At 45.4% G+C, this 19,251-nt stretch overlaps 1 protein-coding gene across 1 annotated transcript in view; it reads right to left on the bottom strand.

Moving 5' to 3' along the window:
• LOC121000802 (unconventional myosin-Ig-like) overlaps positions 1-19,251 on the bottom strand; it is a 251,040-nt gene that overhangs the window by 208,563 nt on the left and 23,226 nt on the right. Inside the window, exons 2-6 of the mRNA XM_040431450.1 lie at positions 12,475-12,683; positions 12,297-12,390; positions 9,852-10,017; positions 9,680-9,733; positions 9,119-9,214 (exon numbers count right to left, since the gene is read on the bottom strand). Of these exons, the coding sequence (XP_040287384.1) occupies positions 9,119-9,214; positions 9,680-9,733; positions 9,852-10,017; positions 12,297-12,390; positions 12,475-12,683 (619 nt within the window). The remainder of the gene's footprint in view (positions 1-9,118; positions 9,215-9,679; positions 9,734-9,851; positions 10,018-12,296; positions 12,391-12,474; positions 12,684-19,251) is intronic.

The raw sequence follows: 19,251 nt of genomic DNA, 5'->3' as shown, positions 1-19,251 counted from the left end.
TTTTGTAAAAAGGTGTAGATATATAGCCGTTTTGGAGGTTAGGGCTAAGAATCGCCAATCAGTTTGTGCAATAAATTTTATTTTATTACAAGTAGATTTCTTAGTACTATTATTATTGTTCGAGAGAAGTTCTGTCATGTGATCGCTAACGATCACATGACCTCGGAGACCGGAAGCGGCAGCATCCTCTAGTGTTTGTGTACACCTCCTGTAGCTAGGGGAAAACAGCTCCCCGCTCACTATACAGGGTAAGTTGCGCATGCGCAGGAGTTTGTTTCGGAGCGGCCACTGGTTACTGTGACGTATGATGTCACATGATCGCTTGTTTCCAGTCACCTAATTCTATTTGCCGCTACTAGGTTTTTACTCAGCGATCCTGGCCATAGGTTGGTACTGTATATATTGGCTATGGCTATTCATATGGACTCTGCTAGATATTGTGATAGCTCATACTAAAATACATATAGTAAAATATGTGGCTAAAAAATGGTAAAAATTGGATAAAAAAACATAGATAAAGGTATTGATGATAAAGTAAACAATAAATAGTTGAATGGTATTCAGATACAATTCTAGAAGAATAAATAAAAATCAAAATGATGGCTGCTCTGTATGATATTTCCACAGTGCTATCCAATAGTGACATTAAATATATCATTCCAATGAAACCATAAATTAATAAATTAGATATTTCAACACGATACTAGATAAACACAATGAAGCTAATAGACAAGTAAAATTCGTATTTTTGTATATGTGTGTGGTATATAGGTTTTTATAAATTGATTTCAAAAGCCTCATTTAGCCCATAAGGATTCAGGCTATTAAGTTTGAAAATCCAGTACATCTCACGGCGTCTGAGATACTGGACATCTTTTTGGAGGTGGATTGGTATGAATTCAATGGGTGTTACAGTAAACCCGACACTGGTGCCATCGTGGTGTTCAGCCGCGTGTCTAGACACGCTATGTTTCATAAATTTTTTCTTTATATTTGAACGGTGCTTATTAAAACGGTTCCGTAGGGTTTGTATGGTGCGGCCTACATATTGTAAATGGCATGGGCATTCTAGTACATAGATTACATAACTGGAGTTGCAGGTTAAGTGGTGTTGTATTGGGAAGGATTCTCCAGTGATATGGCTATGGAAGGATGATCTTTGAAAGATACTATTGCAGCATAGGCATCTTTGGTGACCGCATTTGAAACTTCCTTTATGGGCTCTAGTGTCTGTGTCCTGATCATTATTAGGTTGTGTAGTTGGTCTTAGTTTGCTGGGAGCCAGAAGATTTTTCAGGGTTTTTGCTCTTCTATATGTGAACCGGGGGGTATCTGGAATAATCTGGCTTAGTATGGGGTCTCTTTTCAAGATATACCAGTATTTCCCCAGGGTTGCCTTTATGGCAGTATGTTTCTGGTTGTAGGTGGTCACAAAATTATAGCAATATAGCCCAAAGTCAGTATTCTCCTTTCTTTTCTTTGTTGGAGCCAGGCATTCTAGTTGTGTTAGGCTTTTGGCTCTATCTTTGGCGCCCATAATGATCTTATTTGGGTATCCTTTTTGCTTGAACCTGGATATGAGAATGTTACTTTGCATATTGAAATCCGTATCCAGGGTACAGTTGCGCCGAATGCGTTTAAATTGGCTAAAAGGGATATTTGCCTTCCATTTCCTGTAATGTGTACTGTCAAAATTGAGATAGCTGTTGCTATCTACCTTTTTGAAAAAGGTACGGGTTTTTATTTTATTGTTTTGGATAAAGATCTCCAGATCTAAGAATTCTATTTTCTTCCTATCTGATGTGCCTATGAATGAGATGCCCCAGTTGTTAGCATTGAGGTGGAGTATGAAATCCTCAATTGTAGATTTCTCTCCATCCCAAATGAAAATGAGATCGTCAATATATCTTTTAAAAAAGACGATATTTCCCCAGAATTTACTATTATATATGAAAGTTTCTTCAAACATTCCCATAAAAAGGTTTGCTAGGCTTGGTGCGAAACGCGTCCCCATCGCGGTCCCCCTTGTCTGTTTGTAGATCTGGTCCTGGAAGGTGAATGTGTTGTGAGTAAGAATGAATTCTATACCCTTTGTAATAAAGGTTTTTTGTTACTAGATTTATTCTATAAACTGGAAAGACTTATAACTGACGAGATACAACACCACCTGGATGCCATATTTTTGGAAATTTATGTACAGGAACAGATTGTACCTCGTGGTCTAAGACTTCGTTTTGACAATTCTTTTAAAGACGATAAGACTTTTGGTACTGAATGGGACAAGTACCTGCTAGACTGTGCCAAGGGACTCATGGTCAGACTGATTAATAAAAGACGGTCCCTCTATACAGATCTTGGGGTAAAAATTTCTGATTGCTATGCTGAACTGTCTTTATTCAGATCGCATATCAATTTCCCTAAATTCGACCGACTTATTACCACTAGGGTACTTGCGTTTGAAAAAGAAATCCTATATAAAAAAAGCGGAAAGCTGGCCCGGGATCGCAGTGACTTTGCCAATGATAATATAAAATTCTGGAAAAAACCCAACCCGGCAAAAATTCCATCTCACTTCCCAGAAGCCAAAAATATTTCGGGACGCCACAACATGGCAAAAAAAGATGAAACAGGCCCTTCAGCTCCAAACACATACGCAAAACAAGCGCAAAATCATCAACATCCGCACAAATATTATAAACCGCGTAAAATGTATTCAAATAGTAACAATTATACAAAAAATCCCCATGCCCAGCCACATCCCAAATCCGACTCTAGGGAACCACCCACTCGCCCAGCTCTCATACCCACCAGAACAAGTGAATCCAAAATTCATAATAATACACTCTATCCGGACAAACGGTATACTAACACCATCCCACCCAATAGGGGTACCCCAATCTCACAACCAAACTCCTCTAAATTGGAATTTCACACTCCATTACTCACCCCTAGCAAGCTAAGTAATTTTTCCATCTCTAATAACACGATCCCCACCACATCTCCATCAATAGTGTTCCCTGAAAAGATCATGGCAGAGTGTGGACCACTCAACCTCCCGCCCACCTTCTTTCCCACCCACCCACTATCCATCCCCACAGCCCCATCTAGGTGTTCTACCCCCTCCAATTCTTCAGATGTAGAAGCCGATTCACTCCTTACCGTACACACATACACTCCCCCTGTACATTTCACTACACCTGATCCTCTAGTATCCAATACACATACCAACATCAATCATCCTGACCGCGTATCTATAGAAGATCTATCTTTAGCAGGCCCCTCTTTTATGGCTCTACCACCTCACATACACCCCACGGCAGCTCACCCCACCATGGAAAGCCCCAATACCACCATGGCTCTACCACCTCTCATACACCCCACGGCAGCATACCCCATCATGAAAAGCCCCAAAACAATCAATATCACACATTTTTTTCACCCACTAGGCCGAAAACCAACCAAAAGAAAAAATTCAGAAGAGGATGCCGAGCAGGGAAAAACAAAAACAAAAATAAAAAGGAAAACTTGATTGGAAAACAAAATCCAAATAACACTGAAAACCCAACGGGTATCTTCAATTTGTCATCATATACTCTAAAAAATGCAGAAATTTCAGTATTATCCAAAGGCCTGTCTTTTTGCCCAACTAATAAAATCAATGAATTCGATCTCTTCCTAGATCTAAACCGGTTCATAAAAAAACTCACCCTGAAACGACATTTCAAAATGTTAGAGAACAGAACAAAAAACCCCAGTTCAATAACTGACATCATTCCAAAACCTGAGGGAGATGAAGTGAAAGCCATACCATCAGGCCTCAAACCACCATCCAGCTTCTATCCCATACACCATAAGGGTAACTTCTTGGACACTTTCTATTCCCTAGTGTCCAATGATTTTAGACAAATCAACCAGGGAACGTCAGTAGACCCCCAGAAAAAGCACAACCTCAAATCATGTGAGAGAATAGCCCTGAAAAATTTACAGTCCAACACAGAAATAATAATAAGGAACGCCGACAAAGGAGGTGGAATTGTAATTCAAAATAGAGAGGAGTATTTAAAAGAAGCCCATAACATACTCTCAAACACCAACTATTACGAACCACTCGCCAATGATCCGTCCGCCAAAGATAGAGAGGATTTTGAGGGACTAATCAAATCAGGAGCTAAAGTGCTTGATAAGAAAGAGAAAGAGTACATCCTAGTAAAAGAATCTACGCTTGCGACCTTTTACCATCTTCCGAAAATTCACAAAGATGCAAAAAATCCCCCAGGCAGACCCATTATATCTGGAGTGACGTCACTTACCCGCAATCTCTCCCACTATATCGACATTCATATCCAGAAATATGTTTTAACCCTAAAATCATATTTAAAAGACTCTACATCCCTTATAACATCCACCAAAGATTTAGAATGGAGAGAGAGTTACCATTGGCTATCCCTAGACGTTTCAGCCTTATACACTAACATATCGCATAAACTGGGATTAGAATGTGTTTCCGTTTTTTTAAATAACGATCCCGAAATGCCTACGGAACAAAAAACCTTTATTACAAAGGGTATAGAATTCATTCTTACTCACAACACATTCACCTTCCAGGACCAGATCTACAAACAGACAAGGGGGACCGCGATGGGGACGCGTTTCGCACCAAGCCTAGCAAACCTTTTTATGGGAATGTTTGAAGAAACTTTCATATATAATAGTAAATTCTGGGGAAATATCGTCTTTTTTAAAAGATATATTGACGATCTCATTTTCATTTGGGATGGAGAGAAATCTACAATTGAGGATTTCATACTCCACCTCAATGCTAACAACTGGGGCATCTCATTCATAGGCACATCAGATAGGAAGAAAATAGAATTCTTAGATCTGGAGATCTTTATCCAAAACAATAAAATAAAAACCCGTACCTTTTTCAAAAAGGTAGATAGCAACAGCTATCTCAATTTTGACAGTACACATTACAGGAAATGGAAGGCAAATATCCCTTTTAGCCAATTTAAACGCATTCGGCGCAACTGTACCCTGGATACGGATTTCAATATGCAAAGTAACATTCTCATATCCAGGTTCAAGCAAAAAGGATACCCAAATAAGATCATTATGGGCGCCAAAGATAGAGCCAAAAGCCTAACACAACTAGAATGCCTGGCTCCAACAAAGAAAAGAAAGGAGAATACTGACTTTGGGCTATATTGCTATAATTTTGTGACCACCTACAACCAGAAACATACTGCCATAAAGGCAACCCTGGGGAAATACTGGTATATCTTGAAAAGAGACCCCATACTAAGCCAGATTATTCCAGATACCCCCCGGTTCACATATAGAAGAGCAAAAACCCTGAAAAATCTTCTGGCTCCCAGCAAACTAAGACCAACTACACAACCTAATAATGATCAGGACACAGACACTAGAGCCCATAAAGGAAGTTTCAAATGCGGTCACCAAAGATGCCTATGCTGCAATAGTATCTTTCAAAGATCATCCTTCCATAGCCATATCACTGGAGAATCCTTCCCAATACAACACCACTTAACCTGCAACTCCAGTTATGTAATCTATGTACTAGAATGCCCATGCCATTTACAATATGTAGGCCGCACCATACAAACCCTACGGAACCGTTTTAATAAGCACCGTTCAAATATAAAGAAAAAATTTATGAAACATAGCGTGTCTAGACACGCGGCTGAACACCACGATGGCACCAGTGTCGGGTTTACTGTAACACCCATTGAATTCATACCAATCCACCTCCAAAAAGATGTCCAGTATCTCAGACGCCGTGAGATGTACTGGATTTTCAAACTTAATAGCCTGAATCCTTATGGGCTAAATGAGGCTTTTGAAATCAATTTATAAAAACCTATATACCACACACATATACAAAAATACGAATTTTACTTGTCTATTAGCTTCATTGTGTTTATCTAGTATCGTGTTGAAATATCTAATTTATTAATTTATGGTTTCATTGGAATGATATATTTAATGTCACTATTGGATAGCACTGTGGAAATATCATACAGAGCAGCCATCATTTTGATTTTTATTTATTCTTCTAGAATTGTATCTGAATACCATTCAACTATTTATTGTTTACTTTATCATCAATACCTTTATCTATGTTTTTTTATCCAATTTTTACCATTTTTTAGCCACATATTTTACTATATGTATTTTAGTATGAGCTATCACAATATCTAGCAGAGTCCATATGAATAGCCATAGCCAATATATACAGTACCAACCTATGGCCAGGATCGCTGAGTAAAAACCTAGTAGCGGCAAATAGAATTAGGTGACTGGAAACAAGCGATCATGTGACATCATACGTCACAGTAACCAGTGGCCGCTCCGAAACAAACTCCTGCGCATGCGCAACTTACCCTGTATAGTGAGCGGGGAGCTGTTTTCCCCTAGCTACAGGAGGTGTACACAAACACTAGAGGATGCTGCCGCTTCCGGTCTCCGAGGTCATGTGATCGTTAGCGATCACATGACAGAACTTCTCTCGAACAATAATAATAGTACTAAGAAATCTACTTGTAATAAAATAAAATTTATTGCACAAACTGATTGGCGATTCTTAGCCCTAACCTCCAAAACGGCTATATATCTACACCTTTTTACAAAAACTGAAGCCGCACATCGGATGACACCTGGGGGTGGCCCCTCCCCTTAGGGGGCGTCACCCAGGTGCGTCTTTTTGGCGGTTTTTTTGATACATTTTATCTATAAATGTCTTCCTTTTTGTTGTATTTATTGTATCACTATGAAACCTGATGAAGGGGAGTCTGTAATCCCCGAAACGCGTTGTTTCTATTAAAACCAAGAATTCCTCTTGCACCAAGATTGTCTTCTCCAGTATTTTGCGCCGAGGCAGAAATCTTCCTTCTTCTTTTATATTATTTTCCCTTATAACCATGTTATAAGGGAAAATAATACTATTTACAGAACACCGATCCCAAGCCCGAACTTCTGTGAAGAAGTTCGGGTTTGGGTACCAAACACGCGTGATTTTTCTCACGCGAGTGCAAAACGCATTACAAGGTTTTGCACTCGCGCGGAAAAATCGCGGGTGTTCCCGCAACGCACCCGGACATTTTTCCGCAACGCCCGTGTGAAAGAGGCCTAAGGCTTCTTTCACGCGAATGATACGGATTGTGTCAGGATGCGTTCAGTGAAACTCGCACCATTCCACAAGTAAGTTCAGTCAGTTTTGTCTGCAATTGAGTTCAGTGTTTCAGTTCTTTCTGCGCAGGTGCAATCAGTTTTGATGCGTTTTTCACGCGCATGAAAAAAACTGAAGATTTACAAACATCTCCGAACAACCATCAGTGAAAAATGCATTACATCCGGATACACTGGGCCATATTTATCATTCCTCTGACCGCTCACTGCACTTTCACATATGGCTAAAGTCAGTTTTAGCCAAGTCAGATTTATGATCGGCCCTTTAAGACTGTGATAAATGTGGTTTGACGGTAGCAGTTTATTCGTCAGTAAGCAGCTTTACAAAAGTCGTACGTCTTTACGAAAAAGTCGCATGTTCTTTTAAAAAGTCGCATAAGATAAGCATGGTCCTCACTGGAGTGAAATTGCGACTTTTTTTGTGACTTTTTTGCGACTTTTTAAATAGTCGCAATAGTAAATCTGTCTAGAGATTCATTTACATAAGAAAACACGCCCACTTTCAGAAAACTAACGAGCATAGCGCAGAGCCGAAAAAAGGCGCACTTTTAGCGGTTGCGCAAAAATTTGCAACTTTTTCACTCCATTATTCTGACTTGAGCTAATGATAAATCTGGCCCAATGTGTTTTTTCACTTCTATGGGGCCAGGGCTGCATGAAAAACACAGAATATAGAACATGCTGCGATTCTCATGCAACGCAGAACTGATGCGTGAAAAACAACGCTCCTGTACACAGAGGATTCAGTCCGGATGCTATGCCTTCACTTCACGCATCGCGGAAAACTCACTTGTGTAAAAGGGGCCTTAGCATGAGGCGAAATTCAATTTTCCACAGCTCCTTCCAGTCACCACTAAATGAATCTTATGTCTCAGCAGAAGTGGCCCCTGGTCATTGGGCCCTATAGCACCTAATATTTTTGCTATCGTACTTACAGCCATAGTTACTCCGTATTATTGGACATCAGGAAACACACATTCATTGGTACTGTATTTGGAGAATACAATATCTCCTTATGGACAGCACCCTTATAGGCCAGGCAACGATACTATGGAATTCTGGAAGGAGGGGGTGTAAATGAGCTCCTAGCAAGCTCTGCCTCTACTGCCACCAGATGTAAGACTAAGCTATCCTATAAATCAATGTTCGACCTTTGAAACAGGCCTTGAGACATGACTCGGATAATAGGTAAGCCAGTATCTCATCTGCAGACAGCTGTTTCGGGGTGATTGTCCCTCATCCGTGCAGAGCAGAGAGTCTTCTCTCGCCCAGTTAAGCCAGTGCTCTCTGCTCTGCATCGATAAGAGGGCAATCACCCTGAAACAGCCGTCTACAGATGAGATGCTGGCCTAATTATTATCCGAGTCATGTCTCAAGGCCTGTTTAAAAGGTCGAACATTGACTTATAGGATAGCTGCCCTACATCAGCGGCAGAGCTTGTTAAGAGCTCATTTGCATCCTTTCTTCATTGGCACTGTGTCATTTATAAAGCGGTTTTAGGTTTTGGGCATAGACAATTGTGTAAGCATGCACATCTGGTACATGTGGTCCATCTGCCTGCATGGAAGCTGGGTCCATCTGCGTTATGTTCTGTAAATGTCTTCCACATTGATCTACACCCCACTACATGTCCCATGCTTTAAAATGCCTTGTGTGAAAAAAGGGGCTGCTCAGGAAGATGTGCGGACATTACATTGTCATTCAGATGGTGGCCCATTAAATGCTCCCACTAAAAGTGTAATTCAGTGTGCCCATGATGAAGCGATCAAAGATTACAGCAAAGTCTTCCCATGTTAGCAACTCTATAGAGGTTGTCTACAGACACCCAGCATGACACATGACAAGGACACCTTCAAAACCTCTTATAATTGAGGTAATGTGAGTATTTTTCTGGAGGTTGGTAACTTACATTGTTGTTAGCGCCCTCTCTGGTGAAGACGTATAATGTGGGGTCCCTCTGCAGGTGGTATGAACTCAGTAATGCATCTGGGGCCCCCAGGAGGAGCTGAAAGGAGAGAGATTTTCAGAATAAGATCATTGAGACAACAAAGATGTCAGCAGGTAGGAGCGGTGAGACAATTGGGTGGTGTATGAGACCTCCAGCCTGATATACCCCCATGAACTCCAATGATCTGGCAGGGCCCAAGTGGAAACTATCATCATTGACAATATATAAGGAGACTGTGCTGCCACGTTTTAAATCAAATGAGGCCAAACTAAAAGCAAAAATACCAAAAGGATGTAAAATGCATCAGAAGCTTTATGTAATCTCAAGAGGTCTCACCACTACACCAAGTGATTGCTGTCCAATAAAACGATGGGGTACACCACGAGAACTTGCACACTCTAGATATGCCCAGTGTTCCCACCATGTAGCCACCACTTTACATAGAGTTCATATCCTATGGTCCATCTGGCCCTGAATATGCCTTTTGCATCTTCTGCAGTACAACCCCCACACTCCACTCACCTGGTAGAATGAATGGAAATTCCTTTCCCCTGGCTGCTGCTTCAGGACCCGGGACTGGAAGGAGAAGACATCGTGTTTAGGGATTATGAAATGTTCATTTGGAGTACATGGTCTATGCCAAGATGGAAATCACATTTCTGTAAGTCTAGCAGGTCATGATTCCTCTTTTCACCTTCTCCAGGAGATAGTTGTTGATGTGTCCTCCGGTAGGGTCTCCCTTGAAGTCAAAGTTGATGTCCATGTATTTTCCAAATCTACTAGAGTTGTCGTTACGGTTGGTTTTGGCATTTCCGAAGGCTTCAAGGACACAGTTGGACTTCAGCAGAACGTTCTTCACCCTGGAAAGGATAACATGTGGAGATCCTTTATCTTTAATACAACTGATCGTCACATTGTGAGAACTAATTTTAGCTAAGAGGTTTAAAAAACAGCAATGGATATTACTAATCAAAAAATATCTGAGCTGCAACTCTGGATCAGATGATAATGGCAGGATTGTGATGGGATCTAAAACCATGCCTTCCAGTAAAGTACTTGTTAGGAGACCCAGGAGCCTGGCTATGGGCATTTATTCCATAAAATAGGCTTCACATATAGTAATAGATATTACTAATCTGAGCAACAGCAACAGATCATAATATAAAGGTGGGACCGTGATGGGATCTACAACCATGCCTCACAGCAAAACGTGTTTAGTATTTGACTTAAGAACCAGGTTGTGGGCATTAATCCAGATTTTTTTTTTTTATGTATAGCAATGGATATTACTAATCGGCAAGTTCTAATCTACAGCCCCAGATCAGATTAAAAAAAGGTGGCCCATGATGGGCTCTGAATTCATGCCTGATAGCAAAGTATGCTTATTATAAGACCCAGGATACAGTTTGTTGGATTTAATTTCAGAATATATAAAGTTAAAGGGTACCTAAACCACTACATAAAGCTTCGTAGCTCTCCTCTGCTTTTGCTGTATGCAGAATGCGGATCCATGGAAGGTATATAGGATCTGTACTCTACATGCTACAAAAGCAAGAGAAGAGCTCATGCAAGCGAAGGTGAGAATCACTCTGAAAAGCGCCACTGCACCTAACATGCTTTGAGTGAAGGTTTAGGTACCCTTTAACACATAGCAATGGATTTTACTAATCAGCACACTTTGAGCTACAGCTGCAGATCATAAAATGACAGTGGGGCTGTCATGGAATCTACAACCATGCCTCACACCAAAATGTGCTTATAAGGACACTCAGGAGCCTGGTTGTGGACATCAATCCAGAAAATATGCTTAACATATAGCAATGGATCTTACTGATCAGCATATTCAAAGTTACAGCCCCCAATCACATAATAATGGTGGGACCGTGGTGGGCACAACAACCATGCCTCACAGAAAAGTATGCATACTATAAAACCCAGAAGCCTGGTTATAGGCTTTATTTCCAGAAAATATGTTTAACATATAGCAGTGGATCTTCCTAATCACATTCTGATCTACAGCCCCAGATTAGATAATAACAATGGGACCATAATGGGGTCTACATCCATGCCTTACAGCAAAGTGTGCTTATGAGGCCCAGAAGTTCAAGCTACTCTAGCAGAAGAACAGACATCTATACCACAGAATCTGCTGCAAGTTCTCAAGCTTTTAATACCAGGACCTTCAAGATTTCTTAAAAGTTGTCAGTTTGTGATTAAAGTGTTATAGTAATAGCTTAATGCAACAGTTGCACTACTTGAAGATTTCCAGTATAAATGCTACAAAGATTTCATATAATACTAAGGATCCATAGAAAAGTGCTGCTGTAATCAACTAACCTCACGCCTCCAATCAAAGTATTGAGTGAGGTATTTGAATCACCTAACAGTGGCGTCAGAGCCAGGTATATGTTCTCCTGTTTTCATACTAGCTCCTGGCTTTTTATCTGAACTCCGTATCTAAAATGTGAACCTCAATCTGCACATCCTGACTTTGAACCTGAACCCTGAAATAATCTAAATCTATGGATCCTGAATCTTGAACTGAACCCTGAAGCCTGAATCTGAATCTAAACCACAGCAACATAACTTGAACCTGAATCTGAGCCTGAATGTGCAGAGTCTAAGTCTAAGCCTGAACTCTGTAACTTTAACTTGAATCTGAGTCTGAACCCTGAATTCAATGGGTCCGCGATCTGCAAGATACAGTGAAAGATATGACATGTCCTATCTTTTATGAAGCGGAGGCATGGACCTGGAAGCCCAGGGAAGGGCTTCTGTTTGTTTCTGTGGACTTGCGGGTCTGTGCCTCCGCTCTGCAAAAGATGTCCTATGTTTCATCGTATGTTCATTCTCACGGCCAGTGCCCATGCTTTGCGGATCCATGTTTTGCGGTCCACAACGCAGGCATGGCAGCACTACGAGCGTGTGAATGCCAAATTAGCTCCTCCAGAAGAGGAAACAAACAGTCTCTCTAGTGCCACCTATAGGTTTACTGAGTCTGACCCATTTAGGAGCCTTAAAACATGTCTAGAGATATCAGCCAAACTAGAAGGGGTCTCTGTGAAGGAATTAAGACTTTTTTGACACATTTCGCCCTGAGGCATTTAAAATATCCTTATGTCTGTGGATTATCACTCGCCTTTCCACCTCCTCTCGTTGTGTGGGGTTGGTTATGGCTGCGATGTACTGCATGATGTACTTGCTGGCCTCAGTCTTCCCAGCGCCGCTCTCCCCTGTAAGAGGAAACAAGAGTCAACCTGCGATTCAAGCTTCATGCAGATTTCAGCAGTGAATGACCCCCAGCGAGGCTGTGGCACCTGATATAACAATACACGTGTCCTTCGCTCTCCGCTTCATGGCCTTGTACGCTGCATCTGCGATGGCGTAGAGATGTGGGGGCCGCTCGTACAGCTCTCGCCCCCGGTAATATTCAATCATGTCTTTTCCATACAGGGCTATGCTTTTATAAGGGTTTACAGACACGACAACTTCCCCAATATACGTGTAGATCCGGCCACGCTCAAACCTGCAGAGGTGGAAAAAAGAGTGTCAGCTTCTGGGTCTACAGGAGACAGAGGCGTAGCTACCATGGAAGTAGGGGAAGTGGCTGGTACGGGGCCCGAACTCAGAAAGGGGCCCAGGAGAAGGACAAATGGATTTATTTTCAGAGCCCAGGGAACGGTGAGTATGGTGCTCCCAGTCCTAGCATTGGTATTACTTTCCGATCCCTGCTCTTCTCCAGGTGCCTGCGCAGCACTAAGTCCTGGCTGCGCACGGCTTCAGGACGGGACGTTGCGTGCGTAAGAGCGAACTATGACCTGATGCTATGTGATGCCAGGTCACAGTGAGTGCGTGTCTAGATACAGCGCAGCAAAAAGAACGGAGGTGTCCACAGGAGGAGAAGAGAGGTGAGTATTTTTCTTTTTTTGGTGTGAGGTCTTCATTAAGGAGAGGGGACACCTTTCAAAAATTTACTGTGGCGCTCAGTCAGTTCTAGCTATGCCACTGCTGGATAGGTAGAAATAATGCTTCAAAGACAAGGTATCTAATCAGCCTTGTGTGATACTGTCTACTGAACCTCTGTATCTAAACCAATCATGTGTGATACTGTCTGCTGAAATGTGTATCTAATCCCGTGTGATACTGTCTGTTGAGCTGTGTATCTAATCCTATCCTGTGTGATACTGTCTGCTGAGCTGTGTATCTAATCCTATCCTGTGTGATACTGTCTGCTGAGCTGTGTATCTAATCCTGTCCTGTGTAATACTGTCTGCTGAGCTGTGTATCTAATCCCGTGTGATACTGTCTGCTGAGCTGTGTATCTAATCCTATCCTGTGTGATACTCCCTGCTGAGCTGTGTATCTAATCCTGTCCTGTGTGATACTGTCTGCTGAGCTGTGTATCTAATCCTATCCTGTGTGATACTGTCTGCTGAGCTGTGTATCTAATCCTGTCCTGTGTGATACTATCTGCTGAGCTGTGTATCTAATCCTATCCTGTGTGATACTGTCTGCTGAGCTGTGTATCTAATCCTGTCCTGTGTGATACTGTCTGCTGAGCTGTGTATCTAATCCTATCCTGTGTGATACTGTCTGCTGAGCTGTGTATCTAATCCTATCCCGTGTGATACTGTCTGCTGAGCTGTGTATCTAATCCTGTCCTGTGTGATACTGTCTGCTGAGCTGTGTATCTAATCCTGTCCTGTGTGATACTGTCTGCTGAGCTGTGTATACAGTTTTAAAGAACCAAAACTCAATATTACCCATCATAAACAGAAAAAAGGAAATATGATTTTCTGGTGTTCGCTTACTGGGAGCCGAGCCTGTGCGGTGGTCTCACTGATAACCAGCGGGTGCACAGACATCTTATATCACACTGTGCAGAACTTCCTGCTCCATCTATAGCAAGAAAGTACAACACAAATACTCCTACGGACACTGCACAGTACTACTTCTCCTGTATACTGGGTGTAATCCTCAGTATCTGGTCTTATTCTGTATATATATACACACACTGCACAGTACCACTTCTCCTGTCCTGTATACTGGGTGTAATCCTCAGTATCTGCTCTTATTCTGTATATATATACACTGCACAGTACCACTTCTCCTGTCCTGTATACTGGGTGTAATCCTCAGTATCTGCTCTTATTCTGTATATATATACACTGCACAGTACCACCTCTCCTGTCCTGTATACTGGGTGTAATCCTCAGTATCTGCTCTTATTCTGTATATATGGACACTGCACAGTACCACTTCTCCTGTCCTGTATACTGGGTGTAATCCTCAGTATCTGCTCTTATTCTGTATATATATACACTGCACAGTACCACTTCTCCTGTCCTGTATACTGGTTGTAATCATCAGTGTGCAGGAGCCAGTGGACGGGTGTGGTCGTGTTTGGAGGAGCTCCTGCTGATTGTCCAGCCGCTTCCAGGGATTTTTCCATCTATCCCAGCCCAGGCCCTGCCTCTCTCTCCCCAGGGAGGTGGTGGGGTCCTGGGCAATGAAGCGACTGAAGACCCAGGATCCTGCTTCCCGGGGTAGGCCGGCGGGAGGTAGGGGAGGTGAGCTACCGGCCTCAGTTCCATCTTCCGCCTCGGGGGTCAGAAGATCCAGCAGGAGTCGTGGTGCAGCGGCCCCTGCAGCCCCCGGAGGTGAAGCCGTGTCCATCGCCGGCAGTTCCAGGAGGGCGGACAGTAGCCCTCCAAGAGGTACGCGGAGTGCTCCTGGGGATGGGACGGTTCCGGTTGAGGCTGACTGGGGCAACATGAAGCCCCGGGAACTAATCGCCGTTTACAGCCTATCTCCGGGAGTACGAGGAAGCGAATAGGACCCTCAAGAAGGTGAGGGAGAACCTGAAGCTTGAGAGGGGGAAGGTGGACAAAGCAGCCAGAAAAAACAGGCCAGAAATATTGAGAAAAATAAAAGTCTTAAAAGAAGTTATCAAAGAGCTGCAGGAAAGAATGGGGGCCATTCTGGATAACAGTGGTCCCTTTAAAGAAAAACTCATGAACGATGAAAGGTTTAATGAAATGGCTGGAAACCAAAAACAGCAGGAAGATGACTCCTCTAGTGAGGAGGAAGAGTCGGACATGGGGGGGCAGCCTGCGGAAACTGGCATCACCGCAGAGCAGGTATGCCTGCCCCCCACTAGTTCTGACGAGGAAGGCGAGTACAGTGAGAACAGCGGAGTTGGGGGGCAGCTTATGGCCGAAATACGCCACCTGGAGTCCCCCAAAATTCGTGAGGACATTTGCTTTGGTGACGAATTGCCTGAAGATGAGCCGATGGGAAAGAAGAGAAAGACAAAGACATTAAAGCCAGAGGTGAGGTATGTCTATGTGACCCACCCTGCGTGCCCTGGGCCAGCTGAAAAGCCAGCTCAGGGCACGAACCCCACCATCCTCCCTGGCCCGGTCTCTGCTGTGGGATCGGTGCGTAGGAGTGGGGAGACAGATGTGGCAAAGATGGCGCAGGACGCCGTCCCTGTTTGCGGTAACAGGGGCGGTGAGGAGAAGCAGGAGGGGCCAGACAGGAAGGCTCCCGGGGCGGGCGGCGAGGGGGACATGGTTGGTGGTCGGATGGCTCCGCCCGCCTCTGCTGGGGCACTGGACAAGTGCCGGGTGGAGGTGCGGCGGGGCGGTGTGGCTGCCACTGACCCCCTTGCAGAGGTTGTTGCCGGGATCCCTGTCCTGGGGTCTGCCTCCTCTGCCCCGGTCTGCTCCGCTTCAGTCCCTTCCGCTGGTATTGTCGTGGCGGCGGGGAGTGGAGGCGCAGTGGGAGTGGTCAGGGGTGGAGGGGGTGGGGCTTCGGATGTCCAGAAAAGAGCTCAGAGCAGTGTGTGTGTAGGCAGAGAGGGAGGGGGCGGTCCTGATGAGAGTGTGGTGCGCACCGCCCCTCCCTCCTGCACTGTCCGTCAAGTGGATAAGGCCGGCGTGGCTGGGACCAGTGGTTCTACAGCCCGCCGGCCCGAAAAATCAGGAATGGCTGAAAAATCAGGAAAGACTGTTAAAGATGTGTCCAGCAAGGAGATGCTGGACAAAACAAATAATGTGACCTCGGTCCCCTCTGGCCCAGCAGTGTGTGTGGGGGGAGGGGAGAGTGCGGTAGTGGCCACTGAAGAAGTGGTCACTTGTGTAAATACAGTTTTTGTTAGTGGTGTTGCCCCGGGCCCTGATGGAGGGGTGAGTGTTGGAGGTCGGCCGCCCACTGTACAAGTGGCCGGTGCGCCTCATGTAGCCCCTTCAGAGGGGTCTGGAGTGGCACCTGCTGTAGATAGGTCTGGGGGGGATGGGGGTGGGCCCGGTCCGGCTGCCCCTCCTGCGTCGGTTACGCCTGGCAGAAGTTATGCTGGTGTGGTTGCCGGCGCGGGGGGGGGAGGGGCGGTCCCCATTGTCCTCCCCATTACCAATGTCTGGTGACGGTAACTTGCAGCGGCAACTTCTAGAGGCTCTTAGGAGAGGGGAGAATTCCATTACAGTAGGGGGGCAGCAGGTGGATCTATCCTTCTGGATAGACAGGCATGGCCTGCGTGCCTTCCGAGAGCAAGGCGGGGGCGAGACCACCTGGTCCTCACTCACAACCGGCCCCGGGTCAACCAGGCGGAATGTTGTCTGTCTGAAGTGGAGAGGCAATGAAGCGTGCCCTACCAGAAAGAGGGTGGCAGAGCTTCTCTTTTGGATGGGCATCAGGGCATGTGACATCTTTGCCCTGATACATCCGTATGGCACCCGGGAGTTTGATGTCAGTTTTGCCCGGCCAGAGGGTCTTGAACTTTTCTGGTCTGGGTATGAACTGGCAAAAGACCAGCCGGACTGGCAGGGGTTTTTTGTGCAAGCGATAACCCGCCAGAATGAGGTCAAGAAGGTGACCGTTCTCACCCGTAACGAGTCACTTTCTTGTGTTGACATCTTGACCTGGTTGAGCAGGTACGGGGACGTCCAGGGTCTTCCTAGCAAGAACCTGGATGAGTTTGGCATCTGGTCGGGTGCCTGGACGTTTCAGATTAAGTTGAAACATTCATGGGGGTCGGTTTCCCACATACCATCATCTGCTTTCCTTGGTCGGGATAGGATCATGGTGTTCTACAGGGGGCAGCCTAAGCTGTGTTACAAGTGCGGCAGCCCTTCGCACTTCAGCGCCAGCTGCCAAGTGCAGAGGTGCGCGTTGTGCGGGGGTGAAGGCCATCTAGCTGCATCTTGTGGGCAGATTAGATGCAACCTGTGTGGTGAGCTAGGGCACCCGTTCAGTCGTTGCCCTCGCTCTGTCGCCAACGTGGCTCGTGCACGCGCGGAGGCGAGCCGGGAGGCCCCCACCGCCGAGGCGAGTGCTGGCGAAGGCGACAGGGCAGTGGGGTCGATGAAGAGAAAAGACGGCCCGTCCCAGCAGAGACGGAGGGAGAGGCGTCAAATGGAGAGGGGGCAGGTGGAACCCCGTCCTGGGGTGATGCCTGAGCCCTCCCAGGAGAATGCCTCTCCTAGAGCTGAGACCCTGGGGGATATCGAGGGGAATGAGGAACTCAGGAGACTAGACCGTTCCGAGGTGACTCTGTCCTCTTGCTACGAGAGTGCAACAGAGGGGAGTGAGACAGAGTCTAAAAGAATAAGAAGGAAACGTCTGACCAAAAAAAGATCTAGCCCGACTAGAGTGCCTGTGGAAGGCAAAGCCAGCTCCCCCCTGGACCTCTCTAATCCTGACTCTCTTCCCCTGGATCTTTCCAACCGGTACCTCACCTTGGATGAGATCTCCGCCTCCTCTTCTTCCGGGGAGGAGGTTCAAGGTGGGGGGCCGGAGGGGCAAGAGAAGGAGCCTCTGGAAGGGCCCGCGCCTCCCTCCGGTGAGGATGCAAGGTCCTCGGGAGGTGGGGCGGGTCCAGACACTGGGAATGGGAATGACAAGGGTGGTGCGAAGGGGGAGGCGGTGGTGACTAATGAGATGGACACCACTGTCTCTCTCAAAAGAGATCGTGCCACCTTAGGGGGTAGCCCCAAGAGGGGTAAGAAGAAGAACAAGAAGGGGAAGGGAAGGAAGAAGGCCGTCTGACTTAATCACTCTGTATGGCGGCACTCACTCCGTTGACGCTGGCGACCATTAATGTCGCCAGTATTAAATCGGATGCGGCTAGGTTTGCAGCCTTTGATTTTCTCAGCCGGGTTGAAGCTGACATTTTATTTTTGCAAGAGACCAGGCTGCCAGATTTGGCGGCTGTGTATAAAGCAAAAAAGGAGTGGAGGTGCGGTCCATCATATTGGTCTCTTGCGGCTGAGCCGTATAGCGGAGTGGCGGTTCTTTTTACCGCACCAGTAGAAAGCCGACGAGTGATTGAGTTAGAAATGGGGAGGTGTTTGATTTTAGATGTCCTCATGAAGGGTCAAGAGCTTCGCCTGATAAACATCTATGGTCCCCAAACCAGGTGGGATCGGAAGCGTCTCTTTATGGGGATCAAACCTTTCCTTTTTACGAGTCGGCAGGTGGTCTTTGGCGGGGACTTTAATACAGTCACAAGGTCCCAAGACCGGGGAGGCGCCAGAAACCGGCTGGCTTATGATAGTGTATCCCTGAATAGCATAGCTAGCGAGGCTCGCCTGGTGGATGTCCACATTAGGCACACCCCAGGCCACGGTGGTTTCACTTATTATAGAGGTAGTCAGATTAGGTCTAGAATAGACAGGTTTTATTTAAAGGAGGAGACTACCTTTTCACCTTTAGAGGTGGTAGAGGTGGAATTCTCCGATCACTGTATGATTATGTTCTCTTTGAATGTTGCAGAATCCCCCCAAATGGGAAGAGGCTATTGGAAGCTAAATTCGGCCCTCCTGGAGGAAGCAGAGGTGAGACAATCCTTTAAGGACTTCCTTCAGAGTCAGGTAGAGTTGCTGGATCTTTGTGACACTAAGTCTGAGTGGTGGGAGATATTCAAAGATCGGGTGGCAAAATTCTTCCGCCAGCTCTCGAGCCTCAGGTCCCTGGACAGGTACCGCTTGTATCAGGGTCTGAGGAGGAAACTCGAACAACTGGTCTCGACTGGAGGTAGCCGAGAGGATATCTCCAGGGTGAAATCTTTGCTTAAGAGGTGCCAGTACGATAGG

Source organism: Bufo bufo, chromosome 5 (genome assembly GCF_905171765.1).
Source record: "Bufo bufo chromosome 5, aBufBuf1.1, whole genome shotgun sequence".
Lineage (NCBI taxonomy): Eukaryota > Metazoa > Chordata > Amphibia > Anura > Bufonidae > Bufo > Bufo bufo.
The sequence above is the reverse complement of the archived record's forward strand: the minus strand, read 5'-3'. Positions and strand labels throughout refer to the sequence as shown.